The following is a 22317-nucleotide window of genomic DNA, read 5'->3' on the forward strand; positions in this document are numbered from 1 at the left end:
TCTATTGCAAAAAAAAAAAAAACCTATAAAAACAAACAAACAAAAAGCAGCAAATGCATAGTCTGGAAGCCAGAAGTGTTTTCCCGCGCCTTTTATTGCTTTGTGTCCCTTATTTTCATTCATTTGGTGTTTCCTAGGGGGCTTCTCGTTAGGAGGACAGCTAATTCCTTCATGTGTGAGCAGCACGACAGCTGTAATGCATTTCTAGTAGCAAGGCTGTCACCAGCAAATTGCCAATGCTGAGAGATTCTCTGCATGAAGACAGTTCAGGACACTTGCCCTGAGCATGGACCAGGGATGTGCAGCAAAGCATTGTGGCAATGGGAGCAACTCTATGCAAGGAGTGTGGGCCCTCGGCCCTGCCAGGCTTGGCTCTCTCCCCCCCTCCTCATGCAGAGCTCTTGGTGGGGAAGCGCTTCTTCATCTGGAAGCACTCGCACCTCTTGTACTTCATGGTCAGCCTGTACTCAGGGGTGCTGTCCACCTGCTGGCTGGGGTCTATGCTGACCTCCAGCTGCTGCAGGATGGTGGCCAGGAAGAGGAAGACCTCCCAGCGCCCGATGGACTCCCCGATGCACCGCCTCTTCCCCAAGCCAAAGATCAACACCTTGTCGCTCGCCGTCCTGTTGATTTCAGTGCCAGATGCATTAAGGAAGCGCTCAGGCTTGAAGGAGGAGGGGTCCTTCCAGATCCTCCTGCGGCAGAAAGGAGAGACCTGAGCAAGGTGTTGGGGCCAGCAGACAAAGGCCTCATTTTCCCCATCCTAAAGCAGTGGCCCTCTGCTGAGTTTCTGTTCCTGATCCAGAGTGCCAGCTGCACGTCAGCCCCTGTCAGCTCAACCCACTGAAACCTCCACTTTGAACTCTCATTGTGTTTGCCTGCACAGATAACGGGGATGACTGAACAGGGCACGTCATTCCAGGACACCCATTTCAGCTGAAACAGGAGCACAGGAATCAGGAAGGAAGGATGGGAACCTGAGGGATTTCTCCTCCAGCATCCTCCCTGCAAAACCTCCTGAGCCTGTCCCAGTCTGGCTGCTCTGTGGGATTTCCCAGCACCTCGGACAAGGGACTGCTGCTTGGATATGGGGAAACACGTTCCCATGTAGCACAGAGCTTCTGACACCTGGTCTGGGAACCCCCTTCTGCATCTGTCAGCCAACACGTTGCCTTCATGACCCGTTCAGCTTCAGCATGCAGTTGTGAGGATGGATCTAAGTGATCCTTGTGCCAAGCAAGCCTGCTGCACACAGATAGCAAAGCTTTGGTGTACTCACTCGTCGTGGTTCACCTGCCACTGGTTGACAAACACGCAGGTGTTCTTGGGGATGTAATAGCCATTCAGCACAGTGTCTTTCGTTGCACTGAAAGAAACATGGGGGGGAAAGAAGTTGACAGGAGACCCACAGCTTCACTGTGACCTCCAAAAGAACAAAACCCAAACAGTGCTTACCTGTGTGGGATGGTGAAGGGCAGGAAGGAGGAGTGCCGGAACACCTCCAGGATGAAGGCCTCTGTGTTGGGCAGCGTGCCTCGGTCAGACAGCCGTGGTCTCCTCTCCTGCCCTATGGTCTGATCTGTGGGGTGTGGGCAGGACGAGCTGGTTGGAGCCTGCCCTCGATGAAGGTCTCAGGCCTGAGGAATCAGGCTGAGGAACTCACCTAGCTCTGCCTGAATCCTCTTCTGGATGTGAGGGTACAAAGCAGCATACATCAGGCACCAGGACAGGGTGGTTGACACAGTATCAAAGCCTGGATAAGCACAAAAGAAAAGCATTTAGATGCCAGAAGAAGACAAGTGAGAGGATATTTGCAGATCTCAGTACTCTCAGTGCTTTGGCTGGTGACATGCAGCCAGTATTTGCCTTGGAGCAGTTCCACCACCAGCCACTGCTGGAAAGCCATCTTCTCTGAACCCCATGGTCCCTCCAAAACCCCAGGCTTCAATCCCATCTGCCAGCAGCAGATGGGGCTGCACCCACGGACATGCCCTCACCTGCCCCAAAGAGGTCGTTGACCACGGCAATGATGCTCTCATCAGAGGGTTGGTCTTGGACATCTTCCCCTGTCTTCTTCTCCTGGCAGTGCCCAATCAACGAATCTGTGACATCTCGAATGTGATCCTGGGAAGAGCCAGAGGGTCAGAGACATCAGGACACATGGGATGGGGAAAACGAGGCAGTGAATGCCTGTAGGGAAGCAAGGAGCAGTGAGATGGTATGGTTTGAATTTTGGGTGGTCCTGTGTGGGGCCAGGAGTTGGGCTCCATGATCCTTGTGGGTCCCTTCCAATTGTGTGATCCTAGGTAGTTAATAATGCCAACCCAAAGGGTGAGGAGAACTGGGGATGTGCTAGAGCAAAATCAGCAGCTCCATAAGCCCTACCACATCCTGCAAGTGGCTGAATTGGACATGGGTTTCTTCCATAGCAGCTCAGTTTTTCAGGCAGAAAGCAGAGCAAAAGCTTGAATTCTGTGCCTTCTTTCAGTGGTGTTAATGAATGGGATCACGACAAAGAGAAGGAGCAGTGGAGCAGCAAAGCAAGGGAAAGGTTTGCCGCAGAGCAGCACCCAAACTCTTACCTTGTCAAAGGTGGTGTAATGGTTCTGGACGATTTTCTGTATGAAGGCATTGAAACGAGTGTTGACGTCCTTAAAGGTAGCCATGGTGCGGTTGGGGAGGAACCGGAGCAGCGGGATGAAGTCGGAGGGGTTGCCAGAAGCAAGCACGTCCCCAAACTCATTGCTCATGTTCACCACGCTGAGCAGCTCCTGGTCATCGTGGTCGTAGCGCTTGCCAAAGCATATGGCACAGATGACGTTGGCCACCGACACCATCAGGTACCTATTGGGATCAAAGCTCTGCTTCTTCTCCATCACCTGCAGGAACTTGGTGACCAGGTAGCTGGCCTCGGAGGAGACGTGCTCCTCCAGGAGGCAGGTGGAGGAGGCCGTGGGGCTGGCAGCGATGGAGAAGATCTTCAGGGCGTTCTGTGCCAGCTTCCTGCGGGCTTTCCACGCATCCCCTGAGTCAGTGCTGAAGGCCAGGCTGAGGCCGTCAGAAACATACTTAAAGCTGGGCAGATCGGGGCGCCCCATGAAGTCTTCTGCTTGCCTCACCAAGGCTTGCTTGATGGTTTCCAGCCCGCTGAGCACCACCACGGGCCGGGAGCCGATGGTCACCTGCATCACGTCCCCGTATTTGCGGCTCATCCGAGTGAGCACCAGGTGGGGGTCCTTCCTCAGCTCCAGCACGCTGCCCAGCAATGGGAGCCCACGGGGTCCCGGGGGGCTCTGCAGCCCCTTGGGTACGTGCTGCCGGCGGGTCTGGGTCAGCAGCAGGAGCACGCAGAAAGTGGCAGCTGCCACCAGCACCTCGGTGGCCGAGATGAGACCTGGGCTGCCCCCCTGCGCCATGGCTGCCTGCGGCTCCACTGCCATCTGGAAGTGAACCTGGGGAGGAGAAAGTGCTGATGGAAGGGAGGGTCCTCCACCAGATGTTAGGGCATGGGACTGTGGGGTGACAGTGGCCCCACACAAGCCACCAGGACCCCCTTGCTGCCCCAAAAGCGATGGCTGCAGGTGGGATGCTGGAGGGTTGGGGATGGGAGCACTCACCTCCGGGTGCTGCTGTCCCACGGGGGCCCGATCCTGCCACCAGGTACCCGCTGTCCCTCCGTGCCTGCTTTATATGCATCGCCTCCCGCTGCCATTGGCCGGGGCACCTCCCATCACGTGACCCGAAGCTGAACTGCGGCGGCCAAACTTTTGAACAGTTCCCCCCCATCCCACCCCCCCCCTCCCTCCACGGGACCCCTCCTGGGTTTGCGGGGGGGACATCTGCCGGGTAGCCCCGACGGGGCGGGGGGTGCCGTGGCGGCACGGCGCGGAGGGCGTTCGCGGCGCCACGGGCGGTTGCGGGATCACCGGGCGGGGGATCCGGAGGTCCCATGAGGAAGGCTGTGGGGGGGACATCGCGTGCGAAGCGGGAGGGAGGTTTGGGAACCTGCACCGCCCCGGTCCCCGCAGTCACGCTACCGGGGAGGTTCTTAAAGGAGCCGCAGCCCCACGCGGCTCCGCGAACACGCGGGACGGCCGGAACCCCCTCCTCACACTGAGCTCCGCGCCGCCGGCCGCGCCTCTCCGAGGTGGGGGTCCCGGATCCATCCCCTTCCCCACGCTTTGCCCTCGGGGCCGGACGCGTGGCTGCCCCACGAGACCCACGTCGCGGGGCTCCCGGCCGGCGAGTCCCAGTTAAAGATTGGCCAGGTTCGCGTGAGAAGCGACCGTGCCCTCCGGTGCCCCTCTGCCCCAGGGGGCACGGGGGGGTGGGGAGGTGAGGAGGGGAGGAGGTGGTGAGGGAACAGCATGGGGCCGCGGGGAGGAGAGAGTTGCTATTTTGGGGGGGGGGGGATGACACAAAGGGGACCCACCCCCAGGCCCTTGGGGACATCGCGTGCGAAGGGGCCGGGAAAAACGTGGGACGGTCACTCTCTGTCACGCTATGGGTGTGTGGGTGGGAAATGGCTATTAAAGGGCCAGGGCGGTGGCCTCACGTCCAGGAGCCCGGCCCGGGGTCAGGGCGGCGCCGGGGCCGTGCAGGATCAGGCCCCCCCCCCCACCTCCCCGGCGCCGTCGGGGGTAACGGGGCTCGGTGCCAGCCGTGTCCCCAGGGCAGAGCAGGGCTCAGCAGTGCCACCGCGAGTGTCCCCACTTGGAGACATCACACGGTGGCAGGGTGCAAGGCACACGGATCACCCACGAGTACCCGCGCCCGTCCCGCAGCGCTCGGATCCTCTCGCCCCGTCTGCGTTTCCGTGCAGTGACATCCCTCCCTTCCCCCCCCGCCTCGTTTCTCAGCGCTTCCCGTCTGTCTGAGCTCATCTCCCGTGTGATGACCAGCACCTTCCCCGCGTGGGGCTGGGAGGCATCTGCGGGCTGGGATGCCTGCGCGGTGCCCGTCATTAGCGCGTGTAATTACGGGGCCGGCTTTTAGCAGCGGGGGTTTTGTAACTGTTCTTGCCAAGCGTTAATGAGCCCAAGGCGTTGCTATTAACGATCCCGCTCAGGCCAGATGTTGAAAGCCTTTATTAAACATTAGCTCAGCTTGTACCTGGGTAAAATTCACACCACACTTTCTAAGGACCGGATGAAAGCTGAGGCCAGAACCCCAAAGTTTGTCCCACTTCATCATCCTCCCTGCTGCCCTGTGCACGGCCCTGAGGAGGGATGCGACGTGGCCCCACTGAGGCATACATGGGGGGGGGGACGAGCCCTCTGGGATCCCCCCAGCCTTGCCCCTGTCCCCTGCCCTATCTTGGCAGCTCCCCTTGCCCTGCCACTCCTCTCCGTGCTCCAGGGGAAGCGCGCCAGCCACTTCTCACGCAACCCTGGCCAATGGTTAACCCGAGGCCAGAGGTCCCGCCACCGATAGCATGGGGACACATGTGCCCTGCTCGAAGGGCTTGTGCTCTGGACCATCCCAGAGCTGGAGAGCGTCTGCTTGCATATCTACAGTTGTTCCAGGTGGACACAGCCCCTCTGTTAATAGGTAGCCACCCTTCGAGTCCTGACTGATGTGATCATCAGATAAGCACCCAAGAACGTGCGTATAAAACCCCGTGGCAGAGCTGGGCAGCAGTCGGAGAGGATCCTGCGTGGTTGCAGGGTCTGGACGGCCTCTGCCTCTCTCTGCCCAGCTGCAAGGACCTGCAGGTAGGACTGCGTGCGGGTGGCTCTGAACACGGAGGTAGGATCGAGACAGCATTTATGTCAGCATAAGAAACTCATGGAATGTCTCTCCCAAATCTCTCTCCAGCTCTCTACTCTGTTTAAAGTGTCTCCTGCAAGTCCCGACTTTAACACCACGCTTCCCCCTTCATTCCCTCCAGGTGGCAATGGGGCCAGAAGAAGTGATGGTGCAGGTGGGCAGCCCAGGTCTCATCTCGGCCACCGAGGTGCTGGTGGCAGCTGCCACTTTCTGCGTGCTCCTGCTGCTGACCCAGACCCACCAGCAGCGCATACCCAAGGGGCTGCGGAGCCCCCCGGGACCCCGTGGGCTCCCATTGCTGGGCAGCGTGCTGGAGCTGAGGAAGAACCCCCACCTGGTGCTCACTCAGATGAGCCGCAAATACGGGGACGTGATGGAGGTAACCATCGGCTCCCAGCCCGTGGTGGTGCTCAGCGGGCTGGAAACCATCAAGCAAGCCTTGGTGAGGCAAGCAGAAGACTTCATGGGGCGCCCCGATCTGCCCAGCTTCCGACACGTTACGGATGGACAGAGCCTGGCCTTCAGCACTGACTCGGGCGAAGTGTGGAAAGCCCGCAGGAAGCTGGCACAGAACGCCCTGAAGAATTTCTCCATTGCCACCAGCCCCACGGCCTCCTCCACCTGCCTCCTGGAGGAGCACGTCTCCTCCGAGGCCAGCTACCTGGTCACCAAGCTCCTGCAGCTGATGGAGGAGAAGCAGAGCTTTGACCCCTACCGCTACATGGTGGTGTCGGTGGCCAACGTCATCTGTGCCATGTGCTTTGGCAAACGCTACGACCACAACAATGAGGAGCTGCTCAGCGTGGTGAACGTGGCTGAACAGTTTGGGGACGCGACTGCAGTTGGGAACCCCTCCGACTTCATCCCGCTGCTCCGGTTCCTCCCCAGCCGCAGCATGGATTTGTTTCTGGATTTCAACAAGAGATTCATGAAATTGTTGAAGACTGCTGTGGAAGAGCACTATGAGACATACGATAAGGTAAGAGCTCAAGAGAGCCTCACCTGCTGCAGAGATGAGTTCCTGCTTGGTATGAATAAGTTACTTGTCTTCTTGCTGCCAATGGCTAGCTCGTTTTCTTAGCTTGCAAAATCAATGGGGTAGTGGGCGTTGAAGGAGATTCTCGTTTGCTCATACCACCGTGGGTTCTTACTCAGTATCACTTGTCCCTTCTCAGAACAACATCCGAGACATCACTGACTCCCTCATTGAGCAGTGCACACAGAGAAAAGCTGAAGGTAATAGTGCCACGCAGATCCCGAATGAGAAGATCATCAACCTGGTGAATGATATCTTTGGAGCAGGTATGTCTTCCCAGAGCCCCCTCATCTCCTGCAGATTCTCTTGGGCTCCTCCTTGTCCAACCCCAAGCAGCCAGGCTGGGACTAAGTACCCATCCTCCTGCTCTCTGATCTTCTCCCAGGAACACCCCATTTGACATCAGCTCTAGAAAGAGGCTTTAGGAAAAATCACAGGGCAAAATCTGTAGCTTGATCAAGCTTCACAAGCCAGGCTGGTTGAAGGGGATGCCTACTGACTGATTCATATTAGAACTGCTCTGTGGAAACTCTCTCAATTCCCAAGAAACTGGAATCTTACACCAACCTGACGTAATTGGGGGGGTGAAAAGGAAGGAAGGAGAACTGAAGGTTCTAGCAAAGCTTTCTCCATCAGGATAAAAATCCAAACCCTACTGCGTGCACCCAGGATGTCCTCTGCCCTGCATGTTGTGTACACCTGGTCTACATGCTCTCTCCGCTCTGACTAGGCTTTGACACTGTGACAACCACCCTGTCCTGGAGCCTCATGTACCTCGTGACGTACCCCCACATCCAGAAGAGGATTCAGGCAGAGCTGGGTGAGTTCCTCAGCCCGATTCTCCAGGTCTGAGACCTCCACCAAGGGCAGGCCCCGACCAGCTCCTCCTGCCCACACCCCACAGATCAGACCATCGGGCGGGAGAGGAGACCACGGCTGTCTGACCGAGGCACGCTGCCCTACACAGAGGCCTTCATCCTGGAGGTGTTCCGGCACTCCTCCTTCATGCCCTTCACCATCCCACACAGGCAAGTGCTGGGCTTTTAGAGAGGGTGGAGGGCCAACCTGGACTTCATGAAGTCCACTGCGGATGCAGAGGAGTCTTCCCAAAGCCTCACAGTCCTCCCTCCTCTCACCAGCACGACCAGGGACACAGTGCTGAATGGCTACTACATCCCAAAGGGCCGTTGCGTGTTTGTCAACCAGTGGCAAGTGAATCACGATCAGTAAGTATCTTCAAGGGCAGAAAGCCTCCTGTTCCAAGAGGAAAAAGAGCAGATGGGGTATTACTAAATCCAGCATCCCCTGCATCCATGCCCGGGGGACATCATCTCAAAATCTGATGTTTGCCATTCCAGGAAACTTTGGAAGGATCCAGAGACTTTCAACCCAGAGCGTTTCCTCAACGCTGAAGGGACTGAACTGAACAAAGAGGAAGCAGAGAAGGTGATGACTTTTGGCCTGGGGAAAAGGAGGTGCATTGGGGAATCCATTGCTAGGTGGGAGGTGTTCCTTTTCCTGTCCACCTTGCTCCAGCAACTGGAGTTCAGCGTCCGTGACAGCAAGAAGGTGGATATGACACCTATATATGGACTGACCATCAAGCACAAGAGATGTGAGGACTTTCAAGTCAAGAAACGTTTCTCCATGAAAAGCTTGAACTAAGCAGTTTATCCATAGCCCAGATATTGCCACTTGGGTGCCCTTATTTCAAAGCTGGGTCAGGCACAACCTCACAGAACCATGCAATAAACAAAAGTCATCGAAGTTCCCATCTTTTGTCTTGTTCACTTTCTCGTGTTTGTTTAACACTTTCATTTCTGGTGTTGGATATTCCATCCTGTCTACTCTTAGCACCACAAAGCACAGTTACGGGGAGCACAAGCTGCCATATGACATAAGGATAGGAAGCGTACCCCAAACCAGACCATCTGAACACCTTGGGGCCGTACTGGGACTTCAGAATTACTCTTTGACAGCTGAAGGACAGCCAACCCATGCCTCAAAACCAAGACAGCTGGTTTCCTTGTTTCTGCATTGTGTTTTTAATTGCCCAACTGACTTGTCCCTCCGAGATCCCATTCAGGAGCTTTAGTGCCTCTCTGAGAATCTATCAGACAACCTTGCTGTTGGTTTTCTGGGCTGGAGCAAGGGTGTTTTCGCAACAGGGAGAGGATAATAGGACCTTCTCCAACTCAAGCCCTAGAGTTTACATTGGCTGTCAGACAACCCCTGCCAGGAGGGTCAGATGCCTCCTCTTCTTGCCCTAGTATAGCTTGTTGTTTGCTTGCACGCAACCCAGTGTACCTGGCACGCAATGATACGGGAACGAGTACAACCACTCAGTGCAGCACGCACTGCTCTTGAACCCGTTCCCATAGGTTGCATCTACTCAACCATAACACCAGAGAGTGTTATGGTTGAGTAGATGCAACCAATAAGAGCTCTCTTCAGGTCTGTATTCTGGTGGCTGGTAACTGCCTACATGGAAACACAACTTGGGCAAAAACTTCCAAGAAGAGAAAAAAACAAAAGAGCCTGCTGGGGAAGGAAATGAGGAAGCCAATTGCCCAAGACCTCAGGGAAATACCAGCGAGAGCAGGGAGGTGTTCACACCCGTTAAAGCAGCAGGAATGGAAGGAACCACTCTTTGTCTGTGTATGTCCAGATGCTGCCAATGGGTGTATATGATGATGAGGCAGGAATAAGGTGTTTGGAGCCCAGGTCAATCTGTGCTCTCAGCACTGAGACAAATAGGAGACAAATTCTGCTTAGCTTCAGTAAGGATGCTGATGAAGCACGTTGCTGAGTTGAATGTTCCTTTAAGCGGAGGTCACCAGCCTTGGAGGAAAAGTGGAAGGATAGCTTAGGACCACACATGAGGTGCACTAGCCAAATAGCATCTCCCCTACCTCCAACAAAAGCCATAAAGGCAATAGAGTCACGACCCACCTGTCCACGGGGGGCATCCCAAGGCAGCCCAGGGAAGGTGGGATCATCACGGACATGGGGCTGAGCTTCTCAGCACTTAACCTGGGGGAAGGCCTCTAGGACCACCTCATCATGGTGTCACACCACCCCCACGGCGTGGGGCAGCTCTTATGGACTCAGCCAGCTACTGCTGGTGCTGGTGCAGGACTAGAGTCCCATCAGCTGGAGTCATTGCGTGACTCTGCCCCCCTGAGTCCTGGTGCTGGTTGCTGATAAGGCCTGCAATAAGCAAGTGCAGATATAAAGGAAGAACACTGGGACAATTTTTACCCTTTAGAGATGAATGTTTTATAGCCCCACGGCCGATAAGTGGATTAATATTAACATCAGTGAGGTGAAACAGCCCCTTGGTAGTGGTTCCTCCAGAAGCATTTATCAAGGGCTGATTGCTGCCCCCGGGGTCGCTGCTGCCTGAGGGCACTGGGCAAGACCATCTTGAAAAGTCCCTGCAGAGTCAGGATGGAGAAGGCAGGAGGAGAGTGGAAAGAAGCAAGCAGAGAGCAGCAAGGAGACCTTTTGGGGCAGCTCTGGAAGGGAGCAGGGCTGCCATACAAGTTTGGACTTGCCTCCTTGGGCATTCTTGGTGTGTCCTGGCAGCTCTCATAAGTGTTGCCACGCTGCACCCACAGCTCTGCCCTTCCTCCTCTTTCCCACCACCTCCCAATAAGCAAATCCATCGATCACTGCCACGCCAGCACCAATTGCTTACACAGCTCCTCTATCTCTGTCTTTCCAGAAATTATTTTCCTCAGTTAAAGCCTCATTTTACTTCCCAGGTAGCTTGAGATTGCCATGATTTCTTTATGGCGATCTTTATGGGGACCAGAGCTGCGATAAGCCAGGGGAGCTTTGATCACACCACAGCTAATTGCTTTTATTGGTGCTTTTAAAATGAGTCAGCACTGAGTCATGGCCTCTTGGCTCTGGGTCCTCCTGACAAGCTGGCAAGGCTCACTGCTCCCTTGAGCCCACAGGGACATGTCCAGCAGGGATGGAACTCTGAATGCAGGCAGAATCCATCCTCCACCTGGATGCCATCCTCCACCTGGATGCCATCCTCCACCTGGATGCCCGCCTTTGGAGTTCCCAATTCCCCAGAGGAGCTGCTCTGGTACTTAATGACCCTCTCAGTTAAAAGAGCATCCTGTATACTTCTAACCCAGCTGCATCTCTCTTCTTTCCCTCAGCACTCTTGGGTGCCTGTAATTAATGGCCAAACCTGCTCAGTTTTGCCAAGGGAGGAGTAAATTGGCTCCTAAGCCAAGCAGGCATCACCCACCACTGTGACTGCCCGTCCCCAAAAGAGGGGACTGTCCCTCAGAGTTAAGATTACCCTTGATGCTTGACATCTGAAGGCTCTGTGTTTCACTTCGAGCCACGTGTGCTCGTTTTCTGCCAGGGGGGCTGTGGTGGTACCTGAGCATGGTGAGCTGTGCACCTGCATCTCTGTTTGTTGGGGGACATGGTTAGTGGGAATGGTGGTGATGGGCTGGACGAAATGGTCCTAGTGGTTTTTCCGACCTTAACGACTCTATGCGAAGGAGACCTCCAAAGACCACATCTCCTCGACTTTCCACTTTCAGGACCAAGCCAGGACTTTCCTCTTCCTTCAGCCATGGCTACAGCTGTGTTGCAGTGGGAAGAACAAGTGATTTCTGCCTTTTGGGGAAGAAAAACTGCTCCCTCCATGGTGCATGGTTCTGATTCTGGGGCATTGGAGCTGGCGAGATTTTCTCTGTGTCCCAAGTCCCAAGGTACAGTGGGGTGCACATGAAAGCAGGTGAGGGTGGAGTTTGTCCCCGGGTTGAGGCAGAGCAAAGCAGTCACAGTGATAACCACTTCCTGCACACTGAGATCTGTGCGGGACAGGTGGGGGGCTGGGGGCAGCGACCTCGATCCCAGCTCTCCTCTGGCTCCCTGCACCCCTCACCTGCATCTGGCACACTGGGAGTCCCCACGGCAACCCACTGCCTTCTGCTTGCATTAAAGCCGTCCAGGAAACGAGGGGACGCTCGGAAAATGAGGCAGAAGCACGGGCCGGCATTTGGACAGAAACACACGAGGGCAAGGGCTGAATGCCCCCAGCATTGCGGACAGCGCGGGTCCCGAAGCAGTGAGCCTCGCCGGTGCCTTTTTGTCCCCTCTACGTCAGCTTTGGGACGTGATCGCCCTCGTGTGGCATCTGTCACATCTCTGCTCTGCATGCAAGGAGCCCTTCGCTGCCCCGAAAGGATGAGCCGAGAGTTTGGGGGATGCTCATTCGGGGGGATGCTCATTAGGGGGGATGCTCATTCGAGGGGATGCTCATTCGGGGGGATACTCATTTGGGGAGGGGCTTGCTCATTTGGGAGGTGTTCATTTCAGGCGAGAGCTTTCTATCCCCACCTCCCTGGAGCTTGCAGTGCTGCGGGACCGCATCCACCCTCTTTTGGGTCCAGCTCAGCGTGCAGGTGCTCTGCTCCACCCGCAGCATTTCTGCCCCGAGTAGAATGCACGGGTCGGTGCCCGCATCCGCGCTTTGCTGCGAGCAGAGCTGCTCTCATTTCCTCCCAGCACAGCTCGGTGTGAGACAGAGCGTGGAGAAGGGATGCACACGAGCAGGGCCAACCTGCACCCCAGCATCCTTGGGGGCACGGAGCTCCATGCAGAGGAGGGAGTGTGAGGTGGGGGGGGGGTGCTCCGTGGCAATCCCTCAGTGCCATCACCGTGCTGCTGGAGCCGTCAGCACCCGACGTCCCGACGTGTCACCTCCACGGTCCCCTGCGCTGGGCAGGGCGGGGACGCGCGCCCCGAGCCGGGCTTCCGCTCTCTCCCCGCCGGGGGCGCGGAGCAGCGGCGGCCGCCAGGGGGCGCTGCGGAGCCGCACGGCGCAGGCGCGCTGCTCGGGGCGCTCCGATTCCGGCCGCCGCTTCCTTCCAGCAGGCCCCGGCCGCGCCGCCCCGCTCCCCGCTCCCTCCTCCCCCCTTCCCCCGCACCGCCCGGCCCCGCTCTCTCCCCGCACCCCGGGCCGCGGCCGCTCCGCTCCCTTCTCCCCTCTTCCTCCCCGCCCCCCCCTTCCCCCCCTCCCGCCCCTCCTCGAGCGGCTCCCTCGGTTGCGAGCGGCCGCGGCCGCCTCTTCCCCGGGGCTGGGATCCGCCGGGCTGCCGCTCGCCTTCCTCCGCCCCTTCCGTCCCCCCCTACCCCTCCTTCCCCGGAGCACGGAGGCCCCCGGCGGCGCCGCATGGAGTACCCGGCGGCGGGCTGAGCCCTGCCTGCCCGCGGCCCCTCGAGGAGGTGAGTACCGGGGGAGGGGGGGTGGGGTTGGGGGACACCCCTTAAAAAAGGCCGTGGGACATCGCGGGGTCGGGCACCGCGCCTCGGTTGGGGGGGGGGAGGAGGGAGGGTCAGAGCGATGAGATCGGCCGGAGGGGTCTGTCCCGGTGATGGGAGAGGAGGGGATGCTTTGTTCGCTATGGGGCTGTGGTCCTCGGCCTCCGGTGGAGGTGTGTCCCTTGGGGATGGAGATCGGTCCCTTGGGGATGGAGGGATGGCAGGTGCATCCATTGGACACGGAGACGAGTCCATTGGGGACCAGGGTTGTGTTTGCTGGGGATGGAGATCTGTTCATTGGGGATGGAGGTGCGACTCTTTGGGGTTGGAGGTGCGTCCGTCGGGAACAGAAATCTGTCCATTGGGAGTGAGAGCTGCGTCCATTGGGGACGGGAGAGCTGTCCGCTGGGGGCAGGAGGAGCATCCTCTGGGGATGGGAGGTCTGTCCATCGGGGATGGGAAGCGCATCCATCAGGGATGGGGAATCTGTTTACTGCGGACAGAAATATGTCCACTGAAGATGGAGTTTGGAGATGGTGCTCCTGCAGCGGTCAGTGGTGGTGATGCTTCTCAAGCAGGATATCACCCCGTGGTTCTTCTCCCGCGTTCATCCGTTCCTTTCGGGGTGCACAGAGCCCACGTGCTGCTCCCCGGGAAGGCGCTGACGCCCTTCAAGGCACGGGAGGCAGACCCAAAGGATGATGTGGCCCTGGGGCCGTGGCGTGGTGGCCGTGGGTCACGCCTGGTCATCGTGGCAGTCTGCTCCAACCTTAACAATTCAATGATCTGTTGTCGGACACTGCGGACAATCCATGGACGACCGCATTCAGCAGAGCCTCCCAAATTTTGGAGAAGAGGCCCAGGAAGATTTCTGCCACGCCGAGGAGGTTGGAAGCAGCATCTCAGGGCCTCCACCTGCCCCTGAGTATTTCCCAGGCGCTGTCTGTGGTTTGACGGCATCGGCTCTCTCTTCAAAAAGCCATCAAAAAGGAGCACCACCCCCCCTTTCCTCTCTGGGGGCCGTTGGCTGGTGCCCGACACGCGCAGTTGGAGGCGCTGAGACGGAGAGGAGCGGCGGTACCGTCTCAGAGCTCTGATGAGATAAAGGAGGAACGTTTTTCTTTCGATTATGGTAATCGTAGGTGTTACTTGTAATAACAGCCGATAAGATCTTTTGGAGAGGAGAGGGGATGTTGTCTGTTTGGGGGTTGTCGTGTGTGTTTTGTCTTTGAAGTTTGGAGGAGCTCGAGCGGGGCGTGGGGTTCTGCTGGAGCACGCTGGAGCCCTTCCTACAGGATGGACGCCTTCTGAACGTCCCCCAGGCCTTTTTCTCTCTGGCAGAGCAGCGTGGGGATGGAGCAGCTCTGCTGGGAGCTGTGGGAATGGCCGCCGTGCTGGGATGTGCTCCGCATCCCTCTGCTGCCGGCGCTGATCCGTCAGCCCAAGGATGAGGTCAATTCCCCCGGGAACATCCAGCAGGCATGGAGCCTTCATCCGCTTCCGAGGAGAGGAGGAAGTGCCGGCGTTGGGCGAAAGGAGAGGTCCTCCCACCTTGTTCCACTTCCCAGTGGGTTACCAGGGTGCTGACAGTGCCTGCTTCCCACTTCGGGGCCACGCTCCAATCCGTAGCTCCCCAGTGTGGGCAGCTGCTCCAGGAGTGTGCAGGTGGAGCCCAGTCCCAGCCCCACGCTCCTTCCTCGCCCTCTGAGCGCACGGGAACTGCTGGGAGCCGCTGACCACACGCTGTGGGGACCTTCCTGAGCAACAGCAGGGCCGTGAGAAAGGCAGAAATGGGAACTCCTCCTGCGGATGTGTGGGGCGTGGAGGGAGTGTGCCACACAGCCACACTCATCCCCGCAGTGGCTTCAAAGGGGCTGAGCTGTGCTGGTAGCAAGAGGGACTGCGTTCGGCCGTGCTCGTGAGCTTGCACTCTGCAGAAGAACACCAAAACTGCACGTGAGAGCTGAGGAGCTTGCTATTCAGCAGCCAGCAAGTAAAGCCCTACATTGCGGTGTGGAGGGACAGAAGACCGCTTCAGGACCTCATTAGGATCACTGTGAGGCTGATGGCTCATTTTGAGGGGCTGTGTTTCACTCCGGACCCCTTCCTGAAGTGGCTCGCTTTGAGATTTCACCAAAATCCCGCTTGAAAACGGAGGCTGAGCTCCAGGATGAACGTTACACACAGGCAGGGATGCTGCGTTCCCATGGATGCTCTCCTGCCGTACCCATCCCACCGTGGTCCCAATGGAAGAGCATCCCCAGTGCTGGGGTGGAGGGCTGGGGTGGCACTGGGTGTGGGGCTGTGAGTGGCAGGATGAGGAGCAGTCACGTGCGGGGCTTTTTGGGGGGGGGTGCTGAGGAAGTGACGCAGCCCCACAGCTCGGCCTCAGGAGGATTTCTCTGTGGGGACGTCCCCAGCACCGCTGGTGTGGCCGGGAGGAAAACCTCCACCGTGCACAGGGCCGGGTGCTGCGCTGGTGGGAACGCTCCCTTCCCGCACTGAGCATCTCTCCAGACCCTAAGGAATGAGAGCGAGGTGTTGGCAGCGCTCAGAGCTGCGTTGGTGCCCGATCTCTTCCTCCCTGCCGCTCTGCCCCCTTATCTTCTTCCTCCTCCCGGCCTTGCCCCTTTGCTTTCGGTTCCTCCTGCCCAAAATATTTCTGCCTGCTGCCGGCGGTTCTGACGTCACCCCCAGTGGGGACCCCACGGCGTTCGGGGACGCTCGTGGCCGCTGTGTGACCGTGGGGAGAGGCCCCATGGTTGGACCCAAGAAAGCCCTGTTTGATGGCGGGGCTGCTGACTTCAGCCGGCTGCCGGCGCGGATAAAGGCGGGCTTGTTCCCCTCCCACACACAGAGCAGGATGCAACCCGCGGGGACAAGGCTGCACCCACGCCTGGAGCGCCTGGTCCCGCGGGAAATGGGCTATTTTTCTTCTTTTTTCCCTTTGCAAAAGCTTTCAGCAGCAGCGCCGTTCCCAGCAGCCGCCGTGGGGATGTCATCTTACTCCTTGCGGAGCTTTTTCTCTTCCCCACTTCTGCTCCGTGCCGCGCTCTCCCGCTGTGCGTCTGACGTCTGCGGATGGGGTTTTTTTTTTGGTGCTTCCTTGGGTGGAAGAAACTTGTGCTGGCCGAAAACCCCTCTGGGAACGGCGTTCCCAGCCCAGTCCCGCACGCATGCAGCACCGCTGTGGTTCTCAGCTGTGCTTTTCCCCCCTCCCCAGGTCTCATGGTACCGAGTGACGCGTCCCTCCCGTCAGATTTGCGCCCCTGAAGGCCCTGAGAAGATGTCAGGGATGCAGGTGAGGTGCCGTGAGCCCAGCTCTCGGTCTCAGCTGTGGGTGGGAGATGCTCTGACCCAGCTCTCACTCCCCCACTCCTCTCCCCTCCCCCCCCCCAAGGCCGTTTGGCCGTCCGGTACAGAATGTATCGCCAAGTACAACTTCCACGGTACGGCCGAGCAGGACCTGCCGTTCAGCAAGGGAGATGTCCTCACCATCGTCGCTGTCACCAAGGTAATGGCCATGGGGTCCCAGGGCGGTGGGGGTTCCATCCTCCCAACCCGCACGGGGTTCCCTGAGCCCCCACCCAATTTTCTTCTGCATCCCATGGGCCGGGAGCTCGGCTCTGCTGTCTCCATGGGCCAGCAATCGGGCCAGGCGTTGGGTTAATTAATTCATGGCCTCGTTAGTTAAAGTTCCTCTGAAATGAAAGCGTCCCATGCGGCAGCGCAGTGTTGGGGGGGGGGGGGATGGAGGGAGGTGTGCAGTCTGGGAGGAGTCACCCATGGGCCCACTGTGACACCTCTGCTGTCCCACAGGACCCCAACTGGTACAAGGCGAAGAACAAGGTGGGCCGGGAGGGCATCATCCCCGCTAACTACGTGCAGAAGCGGGAAGGAGTGAAGGCTGGCATCAAGCTCAGCCTCATGCCGTGAGTCCCCATCACACCCCAAAACGTGGCCCCCTGGTCTTGTGGGATCCGTCCCAGCACCTTGTCCTGCTCCTCCTGCCCCACTGCAGGTGGTTCCACGGGAAGATCACGCGGGAGCAGGCCGAGAGGCTGCTGTACCCACCCGAGACGGGGCTGTTCCTGGTGCGGGAGAGCACCAATTACCCCGGGGACTACACCCTGTGCGTGAGCTGCGAGGGCAAGGTGGAGCACTACCGCATCATTTACTCCTCCAGCAAGCTGAGCATCGACGAGGAGGTCTACTTCGAGAACCTGATGCAGCTTGTGGAGGTGGGGCCCCGGGGAGCAGGAACCCCTCCCATCCCTGGACGTGCCCGAGGCTGTGGATGGGGAGGCCCTGGCAGCTCGCAGGGCTTCAAGGTCCCTTTGTACCCAACCACTCTGTGGTTGCACGTGTGGTCGCTGCACGCCCTGACCCGTGGCGAGGAGGGGCCATAGGTTTGGGGATGCGTGGGTTGGAGTCGAGGAGCTCTGGACCGTGGGAGGCGGTGGGATCTTCTCTGCGTCCCCGTGGGTTGGGTTGGAGGCTGCTGGGCTCAGAGCCCTGCTACAAAAGGGAGGAGATGGGAACGAGGATGGGGTGGGCAGAAGTGCCGGACCCCTGAGTCCCTGCTGGTCTCGTCTGCGGCCTCGTGCTGCCACCTGGTGGGGTCTCAGGGCCTGGCATCGCCCTGGCAGGGACACCCTCCAAGCCCCTCGCCACGTCCCCACGCTGTCAGCCGTGGCTGTGGGTGACCTCCCGGCCTCTCATGCCCATCTCCCCTCCAGCATTACACCACGGACGCCGACGGGCTCTGCACGCGCCTCATCAAGCCGAAGGTGATGGAGGGGACGGTGGCAGCTCAGGACGAGTTCTCCCGCAGTGAGTGGCCATGCCCCCTCCCCAGCTGCTGGGGGTGAGGGAGGCACGGGGTGGGGGGCACTCCTGGCACCCCCTCACCCTTCTCTTTCCCACGTAGGTGGCTGGGCCCTCAACATGAAGGACCTCAAACTGCTGCAGATCATTGGCAAAGGGGAATTTGGAGGTGAGCTGCGCTTTGGCTGCACGTACCCAATGCCATGGGGTCTCCTGTGCTGGGGAGAAGCACGTCCCTGTACATCCCAGTGAGGGGGTGATGCTGGGACAGGGGAGCTGGGAGGCTGCAGCTCATCCTCGTGCCCATCTGTTGTCCCCCCCCACAGATGTGATGCTGGGTGATTACCGGGGGAACAAAGTCGCCGTCAAGTGCATTAAAAACGACGCCACAGCGCAGGCTTTCCTGGCAGAGGCGTCCGTGATGACGTGAGTATGGCTTAGTGGGGTGAGGGGGGACACACAATGGAAAGGGGCGTGAAGATGGAGGTGGTCTCCATGCCCTCCTGCTCCCTGCCCTGAGCCCTCCTCTGCTCTGCAGGCAGCTCCGACACAGCAACCTGGTGCAGCTGCTGGGGGTGATCGTGGAGGAGAAGAGTGGCCTCTACATTGTCACCGAGTACATGGCCAAGGTGAGAGCTGACCCTCGGGCCCGACCACGCAGGCAGACCCCAGTCCTCTTTCTCCACCTCCTTTGCCTCATCACCCTGATCTCTTGCTCTAGGGTTGCCCTGTCCCCAGGGCACATCTCCAGTGACACCCAGTTGAATGCTACCCATCTTGCCGTCCCAATCCCTGGGCTATCTGGGGCTGGCAGCTGGATGCTGCCCCCAGCAAGATATTGGCACTGATGGCACCATCTCTCTCTGTCCCTCCAGGGCAGCCTAGTAGATTACCTGCGGTCGCGCGGGAGATCGGTCCTCGGTGCAGACTGCCTGCTCAAGTTCTCCTTGTAAGTATGGTGGGGATCTGAGCGTACTGATGGATGTCCTTGTCTGCAGGGGAGTCGGGCAGGATGACTTGTGACATAGGGATGCTCCTGCAGAGCGAGCCCATCTTGCCCCGTGCCCTGCTTGCCCCAGGGCTTGGAAAATGGGGAGAGGAGGGGAGGAGCGGGGGGATATAGTCCTCAGAGATCGCAAATGGTTGAGGTTGGAAGGGGATGTGTCATCCAACTCTTCTGCTTCAAGCAGGGCAAGCTTCCCTGGCGTCCCCAAATGCAGGGCTGATTTGCACCCACGGCTTTTTGTAGCCACGGTACCCATAACTGAATTCCTAACGCCCCTCTGCCGCCCTCCAGAGATGTCTGTGAAGCCATGGAGTACCTGGAAGCCAACAACTTCGTCCATCGGGACCTGGCAGCGAGGAACGTGCTGGTCTCGGAGGACAACATCGCCAAGGTCAGCGACTTCGGGCTGACAAAGGAAGCGTCGTCCACTCAGGACACGGGGAAGCTGCCGGTGAAATGGACGGCGCCTGAAGCACTTAGAGAAAAGGTGAGCTGAGAGCTGTGAGGGAAAGAGCTTGACATCTCCCACCCTGCTCTCGAGCCCGCTCACGGCCCTCCCTCCCCACGCAGAAATTCTCCACCAAGTCGGACGTGTGGAGCTTCGGGATCCTCCTCTGGGAAATCTACTCCTTCGGGCGAGTGCCTTATCCGAGAATCGTAAGTGAGAGCCCTTTAGAGGGGCTGGGAGAGGGCTGGGGGACGCCCCGTCCGGTCGGTTTGGGTGTGAGGGGGAGGTGGGGCAGCCCCCTGAGCCCCTGTCCCCGCAGCCCCTGAAGGACGTGGTGCCCCGGGTGGAGAAGGGCTATAAGATGGACGCGCCCGACGGCTGCCCCGCCATCGTCTACGAGGTGATGAAGAAGTGCTGGACGTTGGACCCCGGGCACCGGCCGTCCTTCCACCAGCTCCGTGAACAGCTAGTGCATATCAAAGAGAAGGAGCTCTACCTGTGAGGGGGCTCTGGGGGGGGGGGAGGGCACTGCCAGCCCCGGGGGAGGAGCAAGGGGGGCGGGGGAGAGGGGAGGGGTCTCTCCCAACCCGCATGGCATGGGGCCACCCATGGGAGCGGCCATGGGGAGGGAGCCCCACCAGCGGGCAGCCCCCTCCCCCACCACTCTCTTCCAACCTTCCAAATCGGTCTTTGTTGGGTTTTGTTTTTGTTGTTTTTTTTGTCTCCCAGGCTTTTTTTGGTTGTTGTTTTCTTTTTCCCCCTCGATTTTGGGGTGGGTTTTTTTTTGTTTCTTTTGGGGTTTTGTGTTTTGTTTTGTTTTTTTTTTTTTGTTGGGGGGGTGGGAGTTGTTGCTTTATTATAATTATTTTGTTGTTGTCACGACGTTGGGTTTTTGGGTTGGTTTTTTTTTTTGGGGGGGGGGTGTTTGTTTGTTTTGTTTTTGTATTATTATTATTTGGAGCAGGGGCCCAGCCGAGCGCTGGCCATTTTACTAAAGTACGAATCTTATTTTTTAATGTAATTAAAAGACAGAAAATTAAAAAAAAAAAAAAAAGAAGGTTAATAAAGAAGAAGGAGAAGAAATAAGCCAATGAAATGGACACACACACACACACACACACACACACACACAAAGGAAACCCCGACGACAGAAGTGATGGTTCCAGAGGAGACGCTGCATCGCTGCATCGTCCCCCGTGGGCGCTTTTTTTTTGGGTTGTTTTGCTTTAAACTTGTTGCAATGTTTGCATGCTGTCTCCAGAGGCCTTTTTTTCCAGTCCTGTCCAGTGCTTTATTCTCATGTAATGCTACCGACTGAGATTAAAACTGTAATAAAACCATTCCATATGGACGCGGCACGTCCTGCCTGCCTGACCCCTCTGTCTCTCGTCCCCATAGGGGACACCCCCCTGGCAGTGGTCCTCTTGTTCTGGCCGTGGTGGTGTGGCTCTGGCCTGAGAACTGACGAGCTTGTCACAGCGATGTCCTCGCATCAGGTGTAGGAACACAGAGCACAGATGCACGGAGGGGGTGGCACGGTGCTGTGGTGGGGTCTGATGCTGTAGGGTTTTGTTTCTCCTGGACTAACCCTATCCTTCTCCCCCCCTCCCACCCCCCAAGTTCTTCACAGCGCCTATAAGCAGCTTTACTTCTCGGGCTTATGAAGATTAAAGTCATTTTCAGGCAAAGCCAGCAAGAACGTGGCTTTTGAAATGGAGAGAAAGGCCGAGCATCCTCCTGCAGTGGGCTGAAACCAGAGCCAGGAGGACGCCGGTGCTGTCCCCTTGGACCACCACTGGGCCCCTGCTCTCCCCCAGCTCCAGGAAGACCCTCACCTGCGAGCACTCCGTCTGCTCTTTGCCTCCACACGCTGCTCAGCATCTCCGGAAACACTCTTCGGGGTCTGCACAAAGGAGCTGGGATGCATCAGCCTGGGGACGGGGCTTTGGATTGGAGGTTTTCCCCACGGGGAGTGGGGCTGTGAGCTGCTGATCCCTGCCCCACTGCGCTGCTGGCGGCGATCCCAGCTTGGCTGGAGCTCGGCATCCCCAGCTGGCCGGGGTGCCTGCTGCGGGCAGCGGGGCAGGGTGAGCCCCTGGGACCGGCGCTGACGTGCACAGAGGATGCAGGAGGCAGCGGCATGTCTCAGGGCTCGTGCACCCTTTGCTCCCCTTTCCCTGCTGCTGGCAGAGTCACCAGCTCACAGCCAGGGTCACCCCGACCCGAGCCACCCTCCCCCAGCTGCGGATGCCCTCCTTCTGTCCAGGAAAGGAGGAGAACTCCGGACAGACCCCCTCTGGGACATCACCCACGTGCGCTCCCGATGCCGTGTGCCTTTGCTCGGGGCAGCACTCCGCCACCAACAGCCAAGCAGCACATGGTCTCCCCATGTGCCTGTTTACACGGCTCCGTGTGTCTGTCCCTGTGTATTTGTGTCACTGCTCGGGTGCCACCACGGCCCCCCCGCTCCTCCCTCACCCCCAGCTGCGGTGATTCCCACGCTCACACGGCTGCACATATAGCAGGAGGTGCTCTTTGCCACCCAGTGCCACCGACGGTCAAGATACCTGTGCAACACACAGGGCACTGCCCAGCGGGTGACCCCGACCTTCCCCATTCACCAATGGACGGCACGGAGGGGACGGCCGCAGCCTCAGGGACCAACATGTCCCCGTCCCCGCAGATGTCCCTGCATGTTTTCAGCCCGAACACAATGCTGAGCTCTCCAGAGTCCCTCGTGGCATCCCACCCAAAGCGTGATGTCCCCGTGGCCGTCCCTCAGACCCTGCTGGTGCTCATTCCCCGCCGGTGTCCCCGGCCTCGGCGTTGGCACCGCCCCAATGGCCGAGAGCCAAAGCCCTGTGCTGCCGTGACTGTGCCCGTCACACCAAGTGACAGCCGGCGGGGAAGTGTCAGCATGACTTCTCCCGG

General features: G+C 58.5%; 3 protein-coding genes across 3 annotated transcripts; 2 read left to right on the forward strand and 1 right to left on the reverse strand.

Moving 5' to 3' along the window:
* Positions 1–237: 237 nt before the first annotated feature.
* Positions 238–3648, reverse strand: LOC136046833 (cytochrome P450 1A4). Its single transcript, XM_065733625.1, has 7 exons — positions 3618–3648; positions 2583–3452; positions 1998–2124; positions 1664–1753; positions 1456–1579; positions 1280–1366; positions 238–695 (listed from the first exon to the last, which is right to left on the reverse strand). Exons 2-7 carry the CDS (start codon positions 3438–3440, stop codon positions 389–391), a joined length of 1593 nt encoding a protein of 530 aa, XP_065589697.1. The 5' UTR covers positions 3441–3452; positions 3618–3648; the 3' UTR covers positions 238–388.
* Positions 3649–5657: 2009 nt separating this feature from the next.
* LOC136046834 (cytochrome P450 1A5) lies at positions 5658–8572 on the forward strand. Its single transcript, XM_065733626.1, has 7 exons — positions 5658–5714; positions 5891–6748; positions 6945–7071; positions 7536–7625; positions 7710–7833; positions 7945–8031; positions 8164–8572. Exons 2-7 carry the CDS (start codon positions 5897–5899, stop codon positions 8468–8470), a joined length of 1587 nt encoding a protein of 528 aa, XP_065589698.1. The 5' UTR covers positions 5658–5714; positions 5891–5896; the 3' UTR covers positions 8471–8572.
* A 4311-nt stretch (positions 8573–12883) lies between these two features.
* Positions 12884–19906, forward strand: CSK (C-terminal Src kinase). Its single transcript, XM_065733650.1, has 13 exons — positions 12884–13069; positions 16329–16406; positions 16506–16619; positions 16925–17037; positions 17127–17346; positions 17845–17938; positions 18036–18101; positions 18259–18358; positions 18471–18561; positions 18808–18881; positions 19230–19425; positions 19509–19595; positions 19706–19906. The coding sequence occupies exons 2-13, from the start codon at positions 16392–16394 to the stop codon at positions 19886–19888; spliced, it is 1353 nt and encodes a 450-aa protein (XP_065589722.1). The 5' UTR covers positions 12884–13069; positions 16329–16391; the 3' UTR covers positions 19889–19906.
* The last annotated feature ends 2411 nt before the right edge of the window (positions 19907–22317 follow it).

Source organism: Cyrtonyx montezumae, unplaced genomic scaffold, assembly GCF_038088225.1.
Source record: "Cyrtonyx montezumae isolate F1298 unplaced genomic scaffold, pur_monq_1.0 scaffold_17, whole genome shotgun sequence".
NCBI lineage: Eukaryota > Metazoa > Chordata > Aves > Galliformes > Odontophoridae > Cyrtonyx > Cyrtonyx montezumae.

Excerpts from the sequence above, each read along its gene's own strand:
- LOC136046833 (XM_065733625.1), bottom strand. The coding sequence starts at position 3,440 with ATGGCAGTGGAGCCGCAGGCAGCCATGGCGCAGGGGGGCAGCCCAGGT. Across the intron at positions 2,125-2,582 it reads ATTACACCACCTTTGACAAG|GATCACATTCGAGATGTCAC; the intron begins GTAAGAGTTTGG and ends GGCTCTTCCCAG. Across the intron at positions 696-1,279 it reads TGGCAGGTGAACCACGACGA|GAGGATCTGGAAGGACCCCT; the intron begins GTGAGTACACCA and ends TTTCTGCCGCAG.
- LOC136046834 (XM_065733626.1), top strand. The coding sequence starts at position 5,897 with ATGGGGCCAGAAGAAGTGATGGTGCAGGTGGGCAGCCCAGGTCTCATC. Across the intron at positions 7,626-7,709 it reads GAGGATTCAGGCAGAGCTGG|ATCAGACCATCGGGCGGGAG; the intron begins GTGAGTTCCTCA and ends CACACCCCACAG. Across the intron at positions 8,032-8,163 it reads TGGCAAGTGAATCACGATCA|GAAACTTTGGAAGGATCCAG; the intron begins GTAAGTATCTTC and ends TTGCCATTCCAG.
- CSK (XM_065733650.1), top strand. Across the intron at positions 16,620-16,924 it reads CCATCGTCGCTGTCACCAAG|GACCCCAACTGGTACAAGGC; the intron begins GTAATGGCCATG and ends GCTGTCCCACAG. Across the intron at positions 17,347-17,844 it reads ACCTGATGCAGCTTGTGGAG|CATTACACCACGGACGCCGA; the intron begins GTGGGGCCCCGG and ends TCTCCCCTCCAG.